The following is a 19351-nucleotide window of genomic DNA, read 5'->3' on the forward strand; positions in this document are numbered from 1 at the left end:
CAATGGTGGGTGAGTGGTGTTTACTGAGACTTGGCCCTGCCAGAAACAACAGTCAAAGAAAATAAATGGAGCCTGCCGAGTGTTTCCACAGCAGTAAGGAAATATGGAACGAGACTTGTGCTTTGCTGTTTGGTAATTAGTACCTAAACATCCCTGTCCTTGGATCCCGTTCCTCACATCCAACATTTCTGCAAGCTGGGTAATATACACTAGAGCATTAACGTCAAACACGTCTGGTCATGGAGCTTGGCACGCCACATTAATCTGCTATTACTCTCCCAGTGGATCTACCAGTTGCTGGCCTTGGCCACCAGAGCAGAGTCCATATAGCCTGACAGGGACTCGCCCACATTGAACTTTTATAGGTTAGTAAGCTCTCTCGGCTCAGGCGTAATTTGTGTAAATTGAGTCCCGCTTTGAGCCCTGAGCTGATTAAAATAAACTGGTGCTCTTTGACGTGTGAGGACCCACGAGAGAAAGAGACGTGATCCAGTTAAGGCCCATTGCGAGAGACAGGGAGATATGGGTCGGATTAGGAAAAAAAAACAACAACACAAACACTAGTACAGTAGATACATAATGATATAACACACAGAATGATACACTTCTACGGACAAATAATATCTGTACATAATCAGAAAAAATCTGTTTACAGATACCTCAGTCCATTGTTTCCCCTTTAACGATCATTTCAAATCTCTTCAAAGATCTCATAAAGCAGGAGAAGGATAGGACAGGCGGTTTCCACTCAGCAGAATTTGTTTATCATTTTGAAAAATAAGCGCAGTTTTCTTTTCTGAGCTCAAGGATCAATAAGATGATAAAAACTCAACACCTGGGCTACAAACATACTTGTTTGCAAACACCTTTACAGTTTCAATCTGTACTTCACTCAACGGGATAATACATCTCATTATTCAGTCACTCCATTTGCCCGAGTGTGTTGTTGCTATTCAAGACAAGATATAAATATAAATTACTAGTTTTCCTTTAACAATTTTACATCTTGTGGAATCTGACACAATGTTGTTACGTGCATTTGACAAAAATGGATTAGCCAAAAACTGAGCAAACCACCTCTATCATACAATATTAAGACAATGAATGTTAAGATTAAGCATTCAAATGAAAAAAAAAAAACACATGAAATTAAAAGCAATGTACCAAAGCAAAAACGAAAAAGAAACTTGAATCTGACTTTGAGCTCTCACGTAGAAAAACGAATTAGCCGCCGCCATCTTGGCTATCCGCGGCACAAGAGGAAACGTTTTTTTTCCGATCTTAAAACCACAAAAAGTGCATAAACATCGACCTAATCAATTCTATAGCTCGCATCGATATCAACCAACCTTCGTGTGGGGTTTTATAATTTTCAAACGTTCACAGACCTGTTCAATCGGAGAAAGAACGGAGCGGCTAGCAAGCTTCCCTTCATGGCATCTTCGGGAAGCGGAATGCGGAAGTAACGCGAGAACACGGTGAAAGTTCGCGATTTGGGTCCTGACGCCACACTGCCCCCTAGCGGTGTTATTAAGAAGGGAGGCTAGATGATATTTCACGTTTAAGAGAACATTTAAATATGATAGCAAATGCAAAAGCATTTACTAGCATAGATAAAACCATGCAAAATGGAAAACGGATGAAATAGAATGCAACAGTGTTTAGAGTGTGCGTGGGTGCACATTAAAACTCATTGCAAGTATTGCATGCTAATGCAAGGTAGTATTCTAAAAACAAGTTTCCCATGTTGTTTATTTAAAATTTCTGAATGTGTCGCAAAGAATAATCCATTTTATGATTGCGGGCTTGAGTTGGTCATCTGAACCAATGTCCGTGTGAATTTATTTTATTTTATAGCCATTGCAATTCTTCCCAAATTTCAGTGTTTGCTTCTCGAGGTGAACAAGGACTCTCATATTTTGCAGATTCTTTCTTAAAAAAACCCATCAAAACAACTGAATTTGCAGCAAATATTGAAAACATATCACACACTGAAGCTTTGCTGTGCGTCGCCCCTTTCAGATTTAATGTAATATCCTCGTGCGTCCGTGGAAACTGTTTGAAGCAGCCACCTTTCAAATGTGTCCGGTGTAAGAGAAATTACCATAATGTTACTTCCAAGTCAAACGTAGCTGTTTACCGAATAAATTGCTCCCCCGAGACGGACGCACGTGTTCCAGCGCCAGGTGAAGTCAGGCTTCACCTCTCGCTGTCACACTGGATTTTGAGAGAGAAGCCGCTCAGTTGTTTTGTCATTGATGTACTTTCTCCCCAAAAGCTGCAGAAAGGGCTTCATTTGGTTTGTAACATCATACGGCTCCTCCCGCTGCTCGCCGTGTTATCACACGAACGGATCGAGAGAGCGACGCCTCGCTCCGTTCGAGGTGCACGTTAACATCGCCGTGCATTCCAAGCCGCGGCGATGATTTGATGATGCATAGCAGGTACGGCGTTTGCCATGTTAAGCAAGACTTTAATAGCGTCTAGCTCGGGCACTTTTGCAGCACGGAGGACCGTATGGGTGGGCCCCTGCAGTCCCTAAAGTTAGATAAAAAGCCTCCAGAGTGCGCCAAGGAACACAGTTATAGTTGGCTCAGGTTGAAGCTCTCGTGGACAAGGAGGGCGGCGTTCCTCAATTACAATCAGATCCGATTAATATCAAATTTTTCGCGTACTTTCTAGTGGGCACGGGCGGATCTCGGAGACAGAGACGCGGAGGTGGCCGGCCGCCATGCCTTTTAACCCCTCCGGGACGTTTGTCGTGAGCACGACGGCGAGGCGGGCGGGTCGCGGATCCCCAGAATGTTTTATTTATCCGAATAAACATGTTTTCGCTCGTCATCGCCGCCGCGGCGCTAACGCACGATAGCACGATGTTTACACTGGAGGAGCCCCGGAGCCGTTCGGCGGCTGCCGCTGCTTCCACCGGGCACGGACGGCGAGGCCCCCGGAGCGGCAGCGGCTGAAATCCTCCTCCACTTCTGTGTACCGATTATATAATATTTATATAAACCAACTGGCTACGCAGACGGTGACGCCTTTTGGTCGGGAGCAACAATATGCTGTCATACGGCCATAACGTCTCGCTGAGTCAAACCCGGCTCCACTTTAATACGACTGCCGCCGCCCTCTTGATTAGTTTAGAGCCAGTCTCAATTATATCCGTCTATTGCCGATTATCTGCCAAATACAGACCTGCCGTGGACAAAGTGACCCAGTTAGGAGAGCGGACGATTTATTTTATTTCGTGTGCGCCGTGTGACAAGCGAATCGACGGCGCTTTCCCGAAGCGTGACGCGCTGTCGGGTTACTGTTGGCGTCCGTCGTTTGAATACGGGAGTGTGACCGGTGGCTAATCGACAGACGTTTTGCTAAACGAGGGCGATATCTGGGGAACGGCTCGGAAAATAGAACAGACGCTAAAGAATGGCGGGACGTCGCGCTCGGGAGCAAACAGATCATCGACGCCGCATTGGATTTCTTCTAAATCAAAACTTTAACTTCTTCTCGTCGCGCATCTGGCATCGGACTTTCCGTACCTGATCAAAAAAAAATGTGATATTCATGTTTTTTCCCCCCACATCGCCCGGGCCCTGTTATTATCCTACCGAACGACGGTCCGTCTGATGAGATATGACATCAGCGGATTACCGAAAGCAACCGTGACCAAAGTGGCAGGTGACCAACTAACCGACCGACCGACCGACCGACCGACCGACCGGTCGGCCGACCGGCAGAATGTCTTTTCCATCCGTCGAGCGTGCACGACTGGAAATACTCCCCGCCGGCCTGGCCGGTCACATATTTCCCCGATGTCGGGCAACAACCGACACGTGACGTCCTCCTATTAAGAAGGTGACGGCTGAGGATCCGGGCCGCAGAGCGCGGCGGCCGCCGCCGACAAGATCACAACAGCGGCTCGAGTTTAAAAGCAGAGACGGAGCCGTAGGAGACACGTCCTCGTCTCTTCCCGTCCGAAAAGGGAGAGCATCTGAGAGAGTATCGAATTCTCCCCAGGTCCCCCCTCCGCCCCCGAGCCCACCTCCGCCCGCCTGCCCTTGGAGGTTTGAGTGACTTGTGGTGAAGCTTGATGGGGATTATTGATCTGCCTGGCGCACGCCTGCGGTTTTCGGCGTAAGACTGACGATCTCGCCAGAGAGAGTTCTTGGCAAACGCGGGCCTCTGTCTTAGATCACCGGAGGGGCGGCGGCGAGCTCGGGGCGGGCCGGCTGCGGCCTGAAAGCGTGGACCGTTTGAGCTCGGAGCCAGGTGATCAAGACGTTTCTCTGTGTATTTAAGTAATCGGGACCATATTCGGGCAGAAGATAACAATAAACATATACGATTCCTTCTCGGAGGAGGAGCGGAGAGGGTAGAGCTCCGGGGACGTTCGCTCTCGCCGTCGGATTTACCGGGTAGGGTTGAAGTTCCAGTTGCGAACCACATGAAATAATCCACGGTCACCCGAGAAGGATGTGGACGCCGCGCTAATTATGTGAGATGATGATGTCAGGTATCGATACCGAGGAGCGAGCCAGGGCTTCTCTCTGGCCGCGTACGCGACCGCACTCGCGCACGCTCGCGTCCACATGTCGGACACGTCTGGATCCCCCGCCCGAACCCGCCCCCGCACTTCCCCGCCGTCGGGCCGGGCGCTCGCTTCATCATTCGCAGTTGTAAATCAACGCTTCGCCTGCAGGAAACATGCATCATTTTATTTTCCAGTCATAAACCATAAAACCTGCCCCCTAACACGAGTTATGATCTTCGGAGACAGAGGGGATGAACGCGCAAAGCAGAAGCAGACGCCGACGCGGGCATCCTCCAACCCCCCGGCCCGGTCCCGGAAAAAAATGGAAAGCGACGACCGAAAAGCTACGGCGATTTCACGGGGGAGGCGCTCCGTTTCGGCCGAGCGTGACCGCCGCCGATTGCCAGCCCATTAGTTCTCAATTAACACTCGCCTGATAAAGTTTAAACAGCCCTTCATGTGAGGAGGAGGAACACATAGAGCGCCTTCATGCATGGTTTCAGGCAAAGATGGGGCCCCTGCCCGAATATTTGAAATTTTATTGCCTCACAGAAAACCTATGGAAAAGGCCTGTTTTGCATGAATTTTTGGCACGGGGCTGAGGTCGATCCTGTCTTATGTTCTGTACACTCGGCCGCGCGGCAACGCTTTGCCATTTTTTGACAGTCGAGATGGTGTATAATTTGAAACACTGACATGAAGCCGAGGCCCCCCGGACAAAGGAGCCTTTTGTTTGTGTGTTTGGTCGCTGTCCATGGTCCTGACACTTGCAATTTCACAGCAATTCCCCCCTTTTTTTTTTTTTTTCTTGCAGCAGGCGGTGTGGCTGGTATCAGATTGCATTATCTGAACTGGCAGAGCTCATTACATGTAGGCATTTGAAGTTCCATAAGTGTACTTTTTGCTTCATTTTGCAGCAAATGGTTTTGTGGAATCGAATGTTTCCAAAGCAGCGTTGAGACACAGGCACGCTTTAATCTGGTGATGAATGGATTTTGGCACGCCGTCCCGGGCTGTTTTACAGTGTTGACCCACCACGCCGGCGAGGTTCTTGGCCGCCGCCCCGATTCAGATCGGTCGCCTGCCAACTGATCATTTCTTTCAATACGGGTCAAAAGACAAGTTATCGTTTATGACCGCTCCTCGACGAGGTTAAGACCCCTTAATGTCTGGCCCCCGTTTAAGGAATAAACACTCTTGTGCAGCCCGAGGAGGCGAAATGCGAGGTGTTGGAAATTTAGTAGGTCTCTGAGTACCACTAACATAATAAGCACTGGTTTGGCCACATCCAGCCCGACTTGGACTGCAGGGAGGCGCCTTACGGGTGGGCCCCCTCACCCGGGTCCCTAAGGTTAAATAAAAAGCCACTAGAGTGCGCCAAAGTACACAGTTATTGTTGACTCAGTTCGAACTTCTCCTGCTAGAAGAAGAAGGAGGAGGAGGAAGAGGAGGAGGAGGAGGAGGAGGAGGAGGAGGAAGGGGGGTCAATTAGAATCAGATCAAATTAAGATCAGTTTTGTGTGTTTTATTGCGGGATCGCCCGATTTCGGAGATAGCTCGGATGACGGCGGATCGGAGAGGTTCAGGGAGGTCAGGGCCGCTGCCGGAGAGCCACCCCTGCCCCCCCCCCCAGGCCCCCCCGGGCCCCCTCCGGCCCCCCTTAGCCCCCCCGGCCCCCTCCCAGCCGCCCCTCCTGCCCACAGTTTATCTCAAATGAGAAATCAAGATGCATTCCTGAGTAAGAGTAGGAAAGAACAGGGCGAACACACACACACACACACACACACACACACACACACACACACGCATTATCGCTCCCTCTTTCTCTCACTCACACACCGGCCGGCCTTTATCCCTGTTAGTGGAGACAAAAACATAGGAGGAAATATAAAGCACTGTGAGTGCTACGAGACCCTGGAGGATCACTTCCCGCCTGAGCGGCTTCTCTAAAACGATTGTAGAGGTCAAGTAAACAGTTTGTATAGGGCTGTCAGGGCCGTGTGTGTGTGTGTGTGTGTGTGTGTTCACGTATGTGCACACTCAGCTAAATGGGTGTATTTGTAGATGATTGCACAATTGCATAATATAAGGGCTGCTGCAAAACTACTCACAGGCTGGTAGAGGAATCAAGGGTATCGCTGCACGGGATCGTGTTCGCCCTCCAAATTTAACGGGGATGAAATGTCTATGAGGGGCCACGACGCCGCCGCCGCCGCCCGCCCCCCCGCTCGCCGTGCACGCGGGGACATTATGCTAATTTCCCTGGGTGTCTGCGTCCCGCGTGTTCCTCCGCCGTTCATTATTATAATTGCATAGACATGGCTGAGAATGTCGAGAATGCGAACCTGAAACCTGCGGGAACTTTTTTTTTTTTTTTTTTTCCATGCAATCTAAATTCAGGGAAATCCCAAGAATGTTCCAAAATCCGAACCTTAGAAAAACACATGGGGATGGCGAAGCTCTTCCACGCGCTCGCGCACTTAGATTGGCTCTATTATGTCTTGGAATAATGTAAAACAGCCTCCCTGGTTCGCCGTGTCTCCGTTCCTGTCTCCGACTCTCCGGTTTCCCAGCGCACCTTTGAAATGCAGCCACGGCAGCGGCGGTGGCAGTCGTAGTCGTCTGGCCGTGTTTGCCGGGGCCCCGGCCCGTCCTAGTCCCTGTCCAAAGACAATGTTGGTGCAGACATAGTGGCAGACCGGATGACATCGCTGAAACCTGCTTCCAGTGCCCTGAGTGTTCGTTGTTTTAAAAGAAAAGTAAATGAAACGTTCAATAAGATGACGATTCTTTGGACAGCGCGCCGCTGCAGAGGTGGCCCCCCCCCCTTTTTTTTTTAAATAAATAAAAAATAAATAAAGTGGTTGTTTCAGTGACCAGAGGAGATTTTTAAGTAGCAAAATTCCTATTTTATTCTTAAAATAAACAAAATGTACAATCGCAATGCCAATTTCACTCACTGTTGTCAGGTCCCTTTAAAGAAAACTGAAAAATAAAATTAAAAAAAAAACAAAAAAAAAAACCCTCGATGTGAAGAAACGTACCAGCAAAATAATCCAATGGAGTCAAAATGTCCTGACAAGAGTTCATGAGAGAAGAAGCATTACAACAGACATAATATATAAGAGCAGGGTAAAGTACGCTTCCTGGATATCATACATTGATCATTAAATAATACAAGGTCGGCACCTTGATGACAGTTTGTACACATTTAACCAACGGAGAGGAAAATAATAATAATAATAATAATAATAATAATAATAATAATAGTTAAAAAAAAGAAACATTTCATTCAAAAAAACAAAACAACAAAAAAACAAAATCAGATGAAGACAGAATAGGATGTCAGTGCTGTGATGACGGTAAACAGTTTTTAAAAGACCATTTCCTGTTCGACGTTTTGAGGGGAAATTCCAACAGATGTAAATAGTTACCGTAGAGACAGTGGACAGAAAAAAAAAAAAAAAACTAATTGGGGGGAAAAAAAAAAAAAATCAAAACAATCTAAAAGGGATTTTTTTTTTTTTATTTGCGTTCTTATGTTACACTGTAACAACAAGAATACTCCTCGGTCGGGCTGAAGCAGTTGAGGAAATGTAGTGTGACATATTCAATTCCATTAAGTGAGTTCAGAACATCCTCTGCAGAGACGGGGGGAAAAGAGGCAATGCGTGCAAACCTTCAATGAAAAGCCTGAAGCCTGATCCTTGGACTGGGCCGTGTTTTTCTCAACTTTTCAAAATTGGGTTATTATATTACCTACGAGCACTGAATATCACATTGTATGAAAGCGAAAAGATATTTTCAAACACGTACCGACTGCCTACCAATGAAAACGTCTTGTTTAGCCAAGTGTTATCCATTCTCTCTCTCTTTCTCTTTTTCCGAGTGTGTGTGTGTGTGTGTGTGTGTGTGTGTGTGTGAAACCATGAGCCCCCGCTGGCAGCCACCTACAAGTGCTGCTCGAAATAAAACAAGAAATAAGTGCTTTATCAAACAAACATACACAAGTCTCCCATTTTTTCGGTCACCGGTTTGCTGCCAGCAGCTGCGTTCAATCGCCTCTTTTATTTTTTATTTTTTGGCCTTCCCTTTTCACGCTCTCTTCCAATCACAAACCTCAAATTTTGGAAAATTGGTTGTCGTCCCCCGTTCCCGGTGCCACTGGATGATGGTCGGTTATTACCGCGGATCCGGTCGGAGCCTAAACACCAGGGTTTTTTGACGCGGCGTTGCGATTCCTTCGGGTTTAGCTTGCTAAGCTACCAGTGTAGATTCTTAAATAACTCTGGCTTCACTGGTCTGCTCGTGGATTTGTTCGCTCACTCAACTTTATGATTTATTTATTCGCGTTTCGTGCCGAGGAGATTCCTCGCGCTGTTATCTGGCAACGCTAACCAGGTTAGCGGTAACGTGCAGGTATGTCAGATTTCGCGGGTATTTCTTCTGGAAAATGCAAAGAAGTGATGAAAAATTGTGATTTTTAAAAAAAAAAAAAATCTCGATGACGCACGTCCGGCGCAGCTGCTCTCTCCCGGGTTCGGCGAGCTAACCTAGCTTAGCTAGTCAGGTTATACATTCTATGCACGCTCGCCGTACGGTTTGTAACCGAGTTAAATCCTCGAGGAGACGAAAGAAAATAAAATCAATTAAATTAGCACAATGAAATTACACAAATAAACCACGCGCGTCGCCCAACGCCGGAGAGGAACGGTACGGATCTGCTGGCGAACGATCTCAACCGAAGGCGACGAATGGAAAATAAATACATTTCCGTCACAGTTTCTTTTTGCCGTCTCTGTGATTCCTTGTCAATTTGACCAAAGAAAAGGGAATAAAAAAAAGAAAACAACAAGTACCCGTGTGTCTCACACACCAAGACCAACTTTTTCAAAGCTATCTTTCACCTGCCACGCGAAAACGGACATGTTAACGAAAAAGGACAGCAGATACAGAGTCGGAGTTTTTTTTTTTTTTTTAACTCGTTCTTTTCGGGTTCTTCTGTCTGGACGTAAGCGATGCCTCGCAGTTTGACCTCGCTTGCAGCCGCCGCCGCCGCCGCCGCCGCCATCCTCCTTCTCCTCCTCCGGCCTGCATGTCAACTCATGTGCGGACGCGTGATTTCTCATTCGGACAAAAATATGCATCTGCGCGCACGTCACGCCAGACAAAGTGTAGAGAAATCAAGTAGAATTTCCCAAATGGATTACAATTTTCCCCGGTCAAAGCGCTCCTTTATGATATCTTGCCAAGAGGCACAATGCGAGTTATTGCTCAATAAATACCGAAGGTTTCATTCGGAGCCAAATGTGTGTCAACGCCTTGCGAGGATGTCGGGCTCTTTAACGTTAAACTGAAAGTTACACCAGAAGAAACATGTTGCAATACTCTTTGGAAATTACATTTCATACGACGAAATGATTTAAATCTTTGGGTGCTACAAAAAAAGAAAAAAAAAAAAAAAAGAAAAAAAAAGAATTAAACCTCTCACTCTTTAAATTACCTCATTCAATTCATTTTAACTTAGTCATAAGGATGCATCAAAAATATTCAGATTACACTTCTTTGACTCAAGTTTCAAATACAATACATAATTTATGGCTTTTATAAGTTAAAACTAAAGAAAACGCCTCAATGTACATCAACGTTCCAACCCATAATATACAAGTTAAATTAATTGGTTTAAAGCAAACTTACTGTTCATACCACTTGGGGTAACATACGTGTTACTCTCATCACTTGGCTACTCAGTGCTTAACTTGCATCTTGATATTGTCGTAGTACAAAAAACATGCTCTGCAAAAAAAAGCCTTATTGAAATACAAACACTGTACAAAAGAGGCAGTCTTTTACAAATAACGCCAAAGCATCCCTTAGCTTGTGGATTTAAAAAAAAAAAAAAAAAAAAAAAAAATAATTAAAATGGCGTCTCATCCACTTGCTATCCACTAGTAAACAAAAGAAATGATCTAGTGTCTTTCTCATTATTGCTGTGAGAATGACTCCCTTTGTAGTGCCTTGGTCAAAACACATTCCAGGAAGACGAGTTCCTACAAGTCTGCACCTTTTTCCTCTCTTTTTTTTTTTTTTTTTTTTTTTTTTTGAAGCTCAACTTTAATTTCCAAGCGAAAGGAAGGCAGAGACAGTTCTTCACCGATGAATTAAAAAAAAAACAAAAAAAAAAAAACAAACAAAAACAAAACGTGTGCTTTCAGAAACGTGTCGTCTCGGCGTGCCTCCGGAGCTCCCGGGCCGTTCCTCCTCTTCAATACGGCCTCCAGACGGCCTCATCCATGCGACCCCCCGGGTTGAGGACGGTCGGGGAGTTACTGTGGCTCCCGTCGCCGTCCACCCCTCCCTCCGGCTGGCTGGGTAGATTGGGGTTCACCAGGGAAGTGCCCGTGGAGGCGCTAGTGCACGGCGGGATCATCCGGGAGGGCGAGCGGTCCCCGCCGGGAACCATGGAGAACTGGTAGGATCCGGACGAGGCGCCGTAGTAGAGATATGGCGTGCTGCTGGTCTGGAAGGGTCCGCTCTGGCTCTGGGTGGAGCCCGGGTAGGGCGGGGGCAGGTAGGTGTGGTAGTGCGCGCTGCCCAGCGACATGGCGGAGGTGACGGGCGGGGTGTAGGTGAACGTGGCCGGGTAGTGCATCCGCGGGCCGGTGAAACGGCTCTCGGTCAGCGAGGAGAGGCCGGGGAACTGACGCTCGAACTGCCCCGGGAACGGGCTCAGGTCGGAGGACCCTGGAGACACAAACGCACGGCGGCGGCGGCGTTACATCACCGGCTTTCACCCAGAGATTCAATTAAAAAAGAAAATCCCCGGACGGCCGTCGGATCTTCTCGTTCTGAATCGTCGCTTCATACGTGTGCGCTAATATGTTTATGCCTCCGCATATTTATATTCCTGCGTGCGCTGCCACATGTTTATGTGTATCTGGATAACTGTTTATGCATGCAAATGCGTGCGTGCGTGTGTGTGTGTGTGTGCGCTCGCACGCGCGCGCCATGTGTGTGTCTGAACGCTGTATGCACATAAAAAAGCAGTTGGGATGAATCAGGAGCTGCACATGTGGAAACACTTTGAGCAGAAACAGTTTCCATGAGATCCATAATGAGGCAGGGCTGAGCTCTGATGTGGCTCCTCTCCTCGCCTCCCATCGGCTCCAGCGTGTGTGTGTGCGTGCGTGCTCGCGCGTCGCCGTGCGCGCCCGCGAGTAAAAGCGGGGAAGGCAGAGCCGAGATGGAGCTGCTCTGTCTCACCCTTCGTTCCTCTCTTTGCTTCATCCCTTAAAAAATACCCCGAAAACCACTAACTGGCTGCGGCGAGCTTCGCGCTGGGCGCAGAGTTTATGGAGAATAGGAGGTCCTCCCGCCCTCGCGCCCCCCTCACCTCCTCTCGGTGGTTTGGTCCAGCTATGGCGCTCTTATCATAAATCACTAGGCGTCTTCCGTGTCACCATGTCTGCTGCGAGAGGACAGGGGGTGGCGGGAAAGGAGGGGGTGTTTATATCGCCGAGGAAGCCGGCTCGGTGGCGAGATAGCATATGCTGCCAATTAAGGCCTTCGAACTTCCTCTTTCCCCGAGATCTGTCTGATTCTAATAGAAATAGTAGGTGATTGTCTCCGCTGTAGGGAAGCGGCGTGATCTCAGACGTGAAGCCGTGCCGTTCAATAAACTCCCGACTCCCGCTTTTCACATTTGGACCTATTTTAAGGGCTGGAGACCAGTCCTGTGATGACGAGCCAGCGCCGGCGTCTAAACCCGACCGGAGCGGAGCGTCACTTCCGAAATAACCGTCCCGCTTGACCGGCGAACTGTTTTTCGGGACGGCGGCGAAGGTGCGCCGCGAGGGGTCCCTCGCCGCCGAACGCCGGCATGTTCGGCGGCGGGATACGGTTACAGCGCAGCCTGGCGAGGTGTCAACATGCTCTCCAGAGATCTGAGCGCCTTAGTCACATCACTTAGGAGGCATTAAGCGCTCGAGGTGTGCGAGTGGGTAAAGAGGGCGGACGCGGGTGGGGTGGGGATCACACACACACACACACACACACACACACACACACACACACACGTCCGTGTCAGTGGGAGAACAAAAGCCCGATGCTCACGAGATGAAAGCTGCAGGGAAAGAACCAAACTAATCAAAGTTGACAAGGCAGCTGGCTCGATTTTAAACCCCTTCTAATGCAGAGTCACACGGCCGTGTCGCTTAATCACTCACCCTGGCTCGAGGCGCGCACCAACACACACACACACACACACACCGAACACACACGCGTAGATGAGGGTGCAGTACAAAACAGAGAAAGGGGGGAAGGGGAGGGAAAAAAAAAAAAAAAACAAAAAAAAACCGAACATGGCAGCGAGTCAAACAGGTGTACAGGGGGAGAAGCCGTGTCTGGCGGCGGCGGCGGCGGCGGCGGCGGCGGCGTGCAGGACTTAAAAAAGAGCTTTCACGTTGGGGGGAAAAGCAAAGACAAATTGGAACACAGATGCCTCCGTTACTGCAAACAGACTGGCTAATGCAATTACCCACAATGCCTTGTGGGAGCGGCGCATCGCTATAAAGACACTTTATTTGTCAGTCACGAGCATGTTATTATCCCCGGGCCTGTTATTAACCCGGCTCCTCCACGATCAAAGACTTGGAGCGCGGACTGAAGGAAACTATCGTTTTTGTTTTGCACCCCCCCCCCCCCCCCCCCGCCCCTCCCCGATTCCCGGTTTTAAAAACGGCCACCCGATCCCATTTTTAGTCTGGAGCGCGACCCGTTTTTTTTTTCCCGACGAATTCTCGGTCTCAAAGGCGGGTTTACTCAGGTGGCGATGGAGCGGTTCTACCTGGCAAGCGTCTAGGCACGTCACTGATGGCGGGCAGGCCCGTGCCTCGGCTGGAGGACAGGGGAGTGGTGGAGTGGACTGAGGGGGACGCCATGGGACTCAGGTAGGACGGGTACGTCTGTTCATATGACCAGGGAGGAGAGGACTGGGGCTGACGTGGGTCTGATGGGTAGAAACGAAGCAAAAAGGGAGGAAGCAGAGGCGGATGAGAGACGGGGAAAGGGGGTTGGGTGGTGGTGGGGGGTGGGGGTGGGGTGGGGGGGGAGACAGGAAAAGAATAATTAAAACCGGCTCCGTTTCCAGCTCTAATTTCTCCCCCCCAAAAAATCAAACATTTAAAAAACATCTATCACATCGCGAGCCGGTCTGCTGGTGTGCAGTCGGTGCGTTACGCAACATCCTCCATAATGACACATCTAATGTTTACCTTCGGAGAGAAGATCTTCCTGTTTGCCTTATAAAACATTGTGCTTGCAGCAGATGAGGCACAGAGAGCCTCGCTGGCGCACACCCAGCGTGTAAACACACCAGCGGACGACTATGAAAATAACCGACACGCACATTTTGTCACTGACTGCGTGCCGCAATGCAAAAAAAAAAAAATAATAACAACCAAGAGCGTGGAAACGGACCGGGATTCCATTGCATGCAAAGTACTTATTATCATTTCAAAAAAAAAAAAAGAGAGAAGGAAAATAACCTAAGATTGAATGTCAAAAAAAAAAAAAAAAAGTGAGGGATTGAAAACTCCCAACTTTTGATTTAACAGCAATTTCCGGACACCAAATTACATTTGAGCGAGGGGTTTTCACTTAGAAACGGGCAGATAAAAGTAACAGATGATAAAATGTCATGATTAAGAAAGAAACGGATTGGAGTTAAAGTGAGAGGGATCATGATCACGTTTTTTTTTTTTTTTTATGCCCAACGGCAGCGGGAAGCAAAGGCAAACAGTAAAAGTGGAGCGAGGCGGAAGCAGGCTGAAGAAAGTCGTGGATTTGACTAAACCTTTGTTAGATTAAAATAAGATATTCCAAATTTAAGTGCATTACACTTTGTGATCAAAACAGAAGATGAATTGGATGTCTGGAGGGTTTTTTTTGCATCTTTTATGGCGTATTAAGGAAAATAAATCAGCCCTAAATAAGATGTGAACTCCTTGCAGTGTGTGTTTATAGAATGTACACATGAGAAAGAGGCGAAGGCAAAGCAGAATCAAACAAACCCGGGGCGAAGCTGGCTGAGGTCGGCCTTTGGATTCCGTCTCAATGATCCTCGCGATATTCTGGCCGTTTGTTCCGCTTTTCTTTCCCTGATGTCACGTCCTCGTGATGCTTTCAGGGGTTACCGACCCTTACAGGCTTGGAAATGCCATTGGTTACGACGCGGGTATTAAAAAATGGACCCCCGGGTGTGCACGGGATTCCTGAATGACTTCACGTATGACGTGGGAACGAGAGGGTGAACGGTTGCGACCCCGCGACAGAATGAACGAGTGAAACTATTTGCTTTGACAACATCAGAACAGCCAAGAGAAGTTCAAGTCACTGGATCCACGGTTGAAGACCCCAAATGTGCTTCGGACAAGGCGGTAACAGCGCCAGCGTTCCTGACCGTCGCAAACCACCGGTCCGGACCCGGTCGGGAATCGCAAGGGAGGCAAGTCTGAGTCGTCTGAGTGGTCTGGTTCACGAGTAACCGAGTCACCGATCGTGAGGGAAGTGGGAGTCGCCCAAATCACAGAGTCGCGAATCGGGAGGAAAGTCGGAGTCGCCACGATTCAGAACAGGAGGCAAGTCTGAGTCGTTTGAGTCGTCCGAGTCACGAATCACCGAGTCACGAAATGGAAGGGAAGTTGGAGTCGCCATGGTTCAGTGCGGGATGCAGGTCTGAGTCATGAATCACTGAGTCATGAATCGGGAGGAAAGTCAGAGTTGCCATGATTCAGAAAGGGACACAAGTCCGAGTCGTGAATCACCGAGCCGTGAATCGGGAGGAAAGTTGTAGTCGCCACAATTCAGAGCGAGAGACGAGTCTGAGTCCTTTGAGTCATTTGAGTCACAAATCACAGAGTTGTGAATCGGGAGGAAAGTCGGAGTCGCCACGATTCAGAACAGGAGGCAAGTTTGAGTCGTTTGAGTCGTCTGAATCACGAATCACCAAGTAACAAAATGGAAAGGAAGTTGGAGTCGCCATGGTTCAGTGCAGGATGCAGGTCTGAGTCGTGAATTGGGAGGAAAGTCAGAGTTGCCATGATTTAGAAAGGGAGACAAGTCCGAGTCGTGAATCATCGAGTCATGAATCGGGAAGAAAGTCGGAGTCGCCACGATTCAGAACAGGAGGCAAGTCTGAATCGTTTGAGTCGTCTGAGTCACGAATCCCCAAGTCACGAAATGGAAGGGAAGTTGGAGTCGCCATGGTTCAGTGCGGGATGCAGGTCTGAGTCATGAATCACTGAGTCATGAATCGGGAGGAAAGTCAAAGTTGCCATGATTCAGAAAGGGACACAAGTCCGAGTCGTGAATCACCGAGTCGTGAATCGGGAAGAAAGTTGGAGTCGCCGCAATTCAGGGCGAGAGACGAATCTGAGTCGTTTGAGTCGTCTGAGTCACGAATCATCGAGTAACGAACTGGAAGAGAAGTTGGAGTCGCCATGGTTCAGAGCAGGATGCAGGTCTGAGTCATCAGAGTCATGAATCACTGAATCATGAATCTGGAGGAAATCCAGAGTCGCCACGATCCAGAACGGGAGACAAGACTAAGTCGTGAATCACTGAGTCATGAATCGGGAAGAAAGTTGGAATCACCGCAATTCAGAGTGAGAGATGAGTCTGAGTCGTTTGAGTCGTCTGAGTCACAAATCACAGAGTCGTGAATCGGGAGGAAAGTGGTCGTCGCCACGATTCAGAACGGGAGGCAAGTCTGAGTCGTTTGAGTCGTCTGAGTCACGAATCACCGAGTCACGAAATGGAAGGTAAGTTGGAGTCGCCACTGAGTCCGAGTCCTCCAAGCTCGAACTCCGTCATCATTAAGCCTTAAAACTGCTAATTACCCCGCAGACATTGGTTCTCCAGAGGATATAATGCTTTAACCGCCCTCGAATAAATCACCAAATACCGCTGCAAAGTCACGCCACAGTGCAACTATCAGCTAAGTGACGAGCTGCGACGGCTCCGCGGAGGCGTCGGCTCGGGCGTCACCCTGAAGAGCAGGATTTGCGTAGCCGATAAATGAAAATAGCGGTTGAATGTCTCATGTGAACGAATCTCACAATGTGTGAACGAGAGAATAAATGGCGTAGGTTTCTAAATGATCTCGGAATGACAGGGTGAATGTTTCATTTATGAAAGGGTGAATGGTTGCAGAGAAAAAAGTGTGAATGCTGAAGTGAAAGGTTGCATGTTGTGATGTGAGATGCTAATAACAGGGTGAATGTTGTACGTCCATATGTTTGAGCGAAGGTGTGAATGAGTGAATCTCTTGAGATTTGAATGAGAGAGTGAATGTTTGCATGTTGCTCGGTAACACGAATGAGGGAGTGAACATGTAAATCTCTCTTTTTGTTTGTCTATATGACGAATGAATGAATGAGTGAATATCTTTAAATGTGTGAATGAGGGGATGAACGGTTGCACGTTCAAATCTTTGTACTTTTTAAGACCTTAAAACACTTTATAGCCTCACTTTGACACTTTATATTTCTTAGTCTCCCTCCTTCCTACTATTATCTATTATTGTTATGTTTTACTTGAAACGCCGGCACAACAATTTCCTTCGGGATAAATAAAGTTGTTCCTATTCTTATGTTGCTATGTGACGTGCGAGTGTTGTATGTCTCCATAGGATGTATAACTAAGCGTGTGAATCTCTTTAAAAGTGTGTATGAGGGAGTGAACGGCTGCAAGTCTGTATGACATGTGAATGAGCGAGTGAACCGGTGAATATAATTGACAGAGTTGATGGTAGCATGTTGCTATCTGGTGTATGACCGGGTTGCACGTTGCGATGCTACATGCTAACGAGAGGGCGATGGTTTTGTCTCCGGCGCCCCCTGCAGGCCCGACAGCAGGACAAGCCACGTTGATAACGGATGAATGAATGAACCCATTTTGCGACCTCCCGATGCCAACGTTCCAGAAGAGCGGTTGCAGTAAAAGCCGCCGGTGTTCTTGAACTCGCATGTTTGGGTGACTGATGGGATATTTGTATTTTCTAAGTCGTTAATGCGCTGTCACTTCCAATCGCCGGCTATTAGATCAGTGGAAGCCGAAGAAATTAAAAACAGCACCAAGTTTCCTGAAAGCCGTCCAGGTAGCGTTTTTTTTTTTTTTCCACCGACCCGTTTACCGACAAACTTTATTAAAAATGAAAGCGATTGACCTCTTTAGAACCAGGTCGTATTTTTTTTTTTTTTTTTTTTTTTTTTTTTTTAATTTTGTTATTTTAAACGAGCGCCACGCGCCGTGACCGTCACGAGATTCGGGGAGCTTACCCGTGATCTGCGTCTGTCCCTGCGGGTTGAAGGAGTTGGCCGCCGTGTTGAGGGTCGGTCGGGGAACCTGGGCGGGATTGGTCACCCTCACCCTTATCCTCTCCAGCTCGCTGAGGCGGTCCGAGAACAGGCCCGTCTTTGGAGGCTCCTCCAGCTTCTGGCGATGCCCTGCGGACACCCAACACGTGTTGGTCGGCGTGGCGTTCCCGCGGTGGCCGAAGCAATACGGGGGCGCACGCCGGTATTCGCAGATCCAGAGTCGAGCGACGCCACCCACGGCTTTTTTTTTAATTTTTTTTTTTAGTGTGTGAAATGAAACACGCTATAAAACGGGTTTTGAAGCTGAAACATGACGTCAGCTGGCAGGAGGCGTCGCGGCGAGCGGAGAAACATCGCAGGACTGGGATGTGTTATCGCAGATGCTGCGTGTGATTAAAAAAAAAAAAAAAAAAAAAAAAAAAATATTGCCAAACTGACAAATAATCACCTTTGAAAATCTGCAAGACATTACCAGGAAAAAAAAAAGAAAAAAATCAAGTGATTTCTGGTGAGCAGAATAAATACACACATGTGCATATATATGTGTGTGTGTGTGTGTTTGAATCTCCTCCTGTCGTGTCGTGATTGTGAATCTAATTTTCCAATTTTACGATTGCTTATTTAGGCATGTGTATCTATACAATCACGAGTGCGGTGGCAAGAAGAAGGTCTCTGGAGTGTGGAGTCTGCATGTTCTCCACGTATGTTCTTCAGGGTTCTCCGGGTTCCTCAAGCAGCACAAACACGTGAGCGGTTGTACGTCTCCATATGGAGTATTGATAATAAATGAATGAATGAATAAACACAAAGCATCTGCAAAACAATTGCAGATAACCAGGTGACGCCTCTTTCCTGCGCTGCACGTGGAACTATTTAAACTGTGCTCACTGTTGCACCTGCAAAACAAGCTGCGCTCATATTGTTCACATTTTCATATCTATAATCATGTTTACTCTACTTGTTTATTGTCAATGCAAATCCAAATGCACTGCAGACAGCAAAGTAAGAATTTCATGTGACCATAGACACGCTGAATCTCGAGTGCTAACAGTAAATACTAACGTTTTTGTTTTTCTTTTGCACAATATTGTTCATACGCTTGTCAAAATCTTCTTGTCGTGGCAACCGAACTTGAATTTCTTCAATCGAAGACGCTCCCAGTGGTTTATTCAGTTTTTTTTCCTATATTTTTTCCAATACTTTCTACACCACTGTTTTTGATTTATAACACTTTTACTGCACTGTCTGAAACAAATGAAATTTCCCCTACCGTGGGACGATTCCACGCCACTGCGATTACTTTTAACCGTTTTTTTAACCACCGGGCGTCCAGCGCCGCCTGCAGCCGCCCGCCGACGGCGTCAGCTAACTAAAATCAAAATCATCCACACGTGACACGGATCTATGGCGTCGGTTGTTGGACGCCCCGCAAAAATATCGTCGA

General features: G+C 47.8%; 1 protein-coding gene across 3 annotated transcripts in view; it reads right to left on the bottom strand.

Moving 5' to 3' along the window:
* Window positions 1-7417: 7417 nt before the first annotated feature.
* runx2b (RUNX family transcription factor 2b) overlaps window positions 7418-19351 on the bottom strand; it is a 43515-nt gene continuing 31581 nt past the window's right edge. For 2 of the 3 annotated variants that reach the window (XM_086166763.1, XM_086166762.1), the window contains exons 6-8: window positions 17869-18036; window positions 13377-13538; window positions 7418-11275 (exon numbers count right to left, since the gene is read on the bottom strand). In XM_086166763.1, coding sequence (XP_086022889.1) covers window positions 10797-11275; window positions 13377-13538; window positions 17869-18036 — 809 coding nt within the window. In that variant the 3' untranslated portion in view covers window positions 7418-10796. The remainder of the gene's footprint in view (window positions 11276-13376; window positions 13539-17868; window positions 18037-19351) is intronic. The other variant, XM_086166764.1, reaches the window with a different exon arrangement.

Source organism: Fistularia commersonii, chromosome 20 (genome assembly GCF_037954325.1).
Source record: "Fistularia commersonii isolate RoL2024-O1a breed Wild chromosome 20, RoL_Fcom_v1.0, whole genome shotgun sequence".
Taxonomy (NCBI): Eukaryota; Metazoa; Chordata; class Actinopteri; order Syngnathiformes; family Fistulariidae; genus Fistularia; species Fistularia commersonii.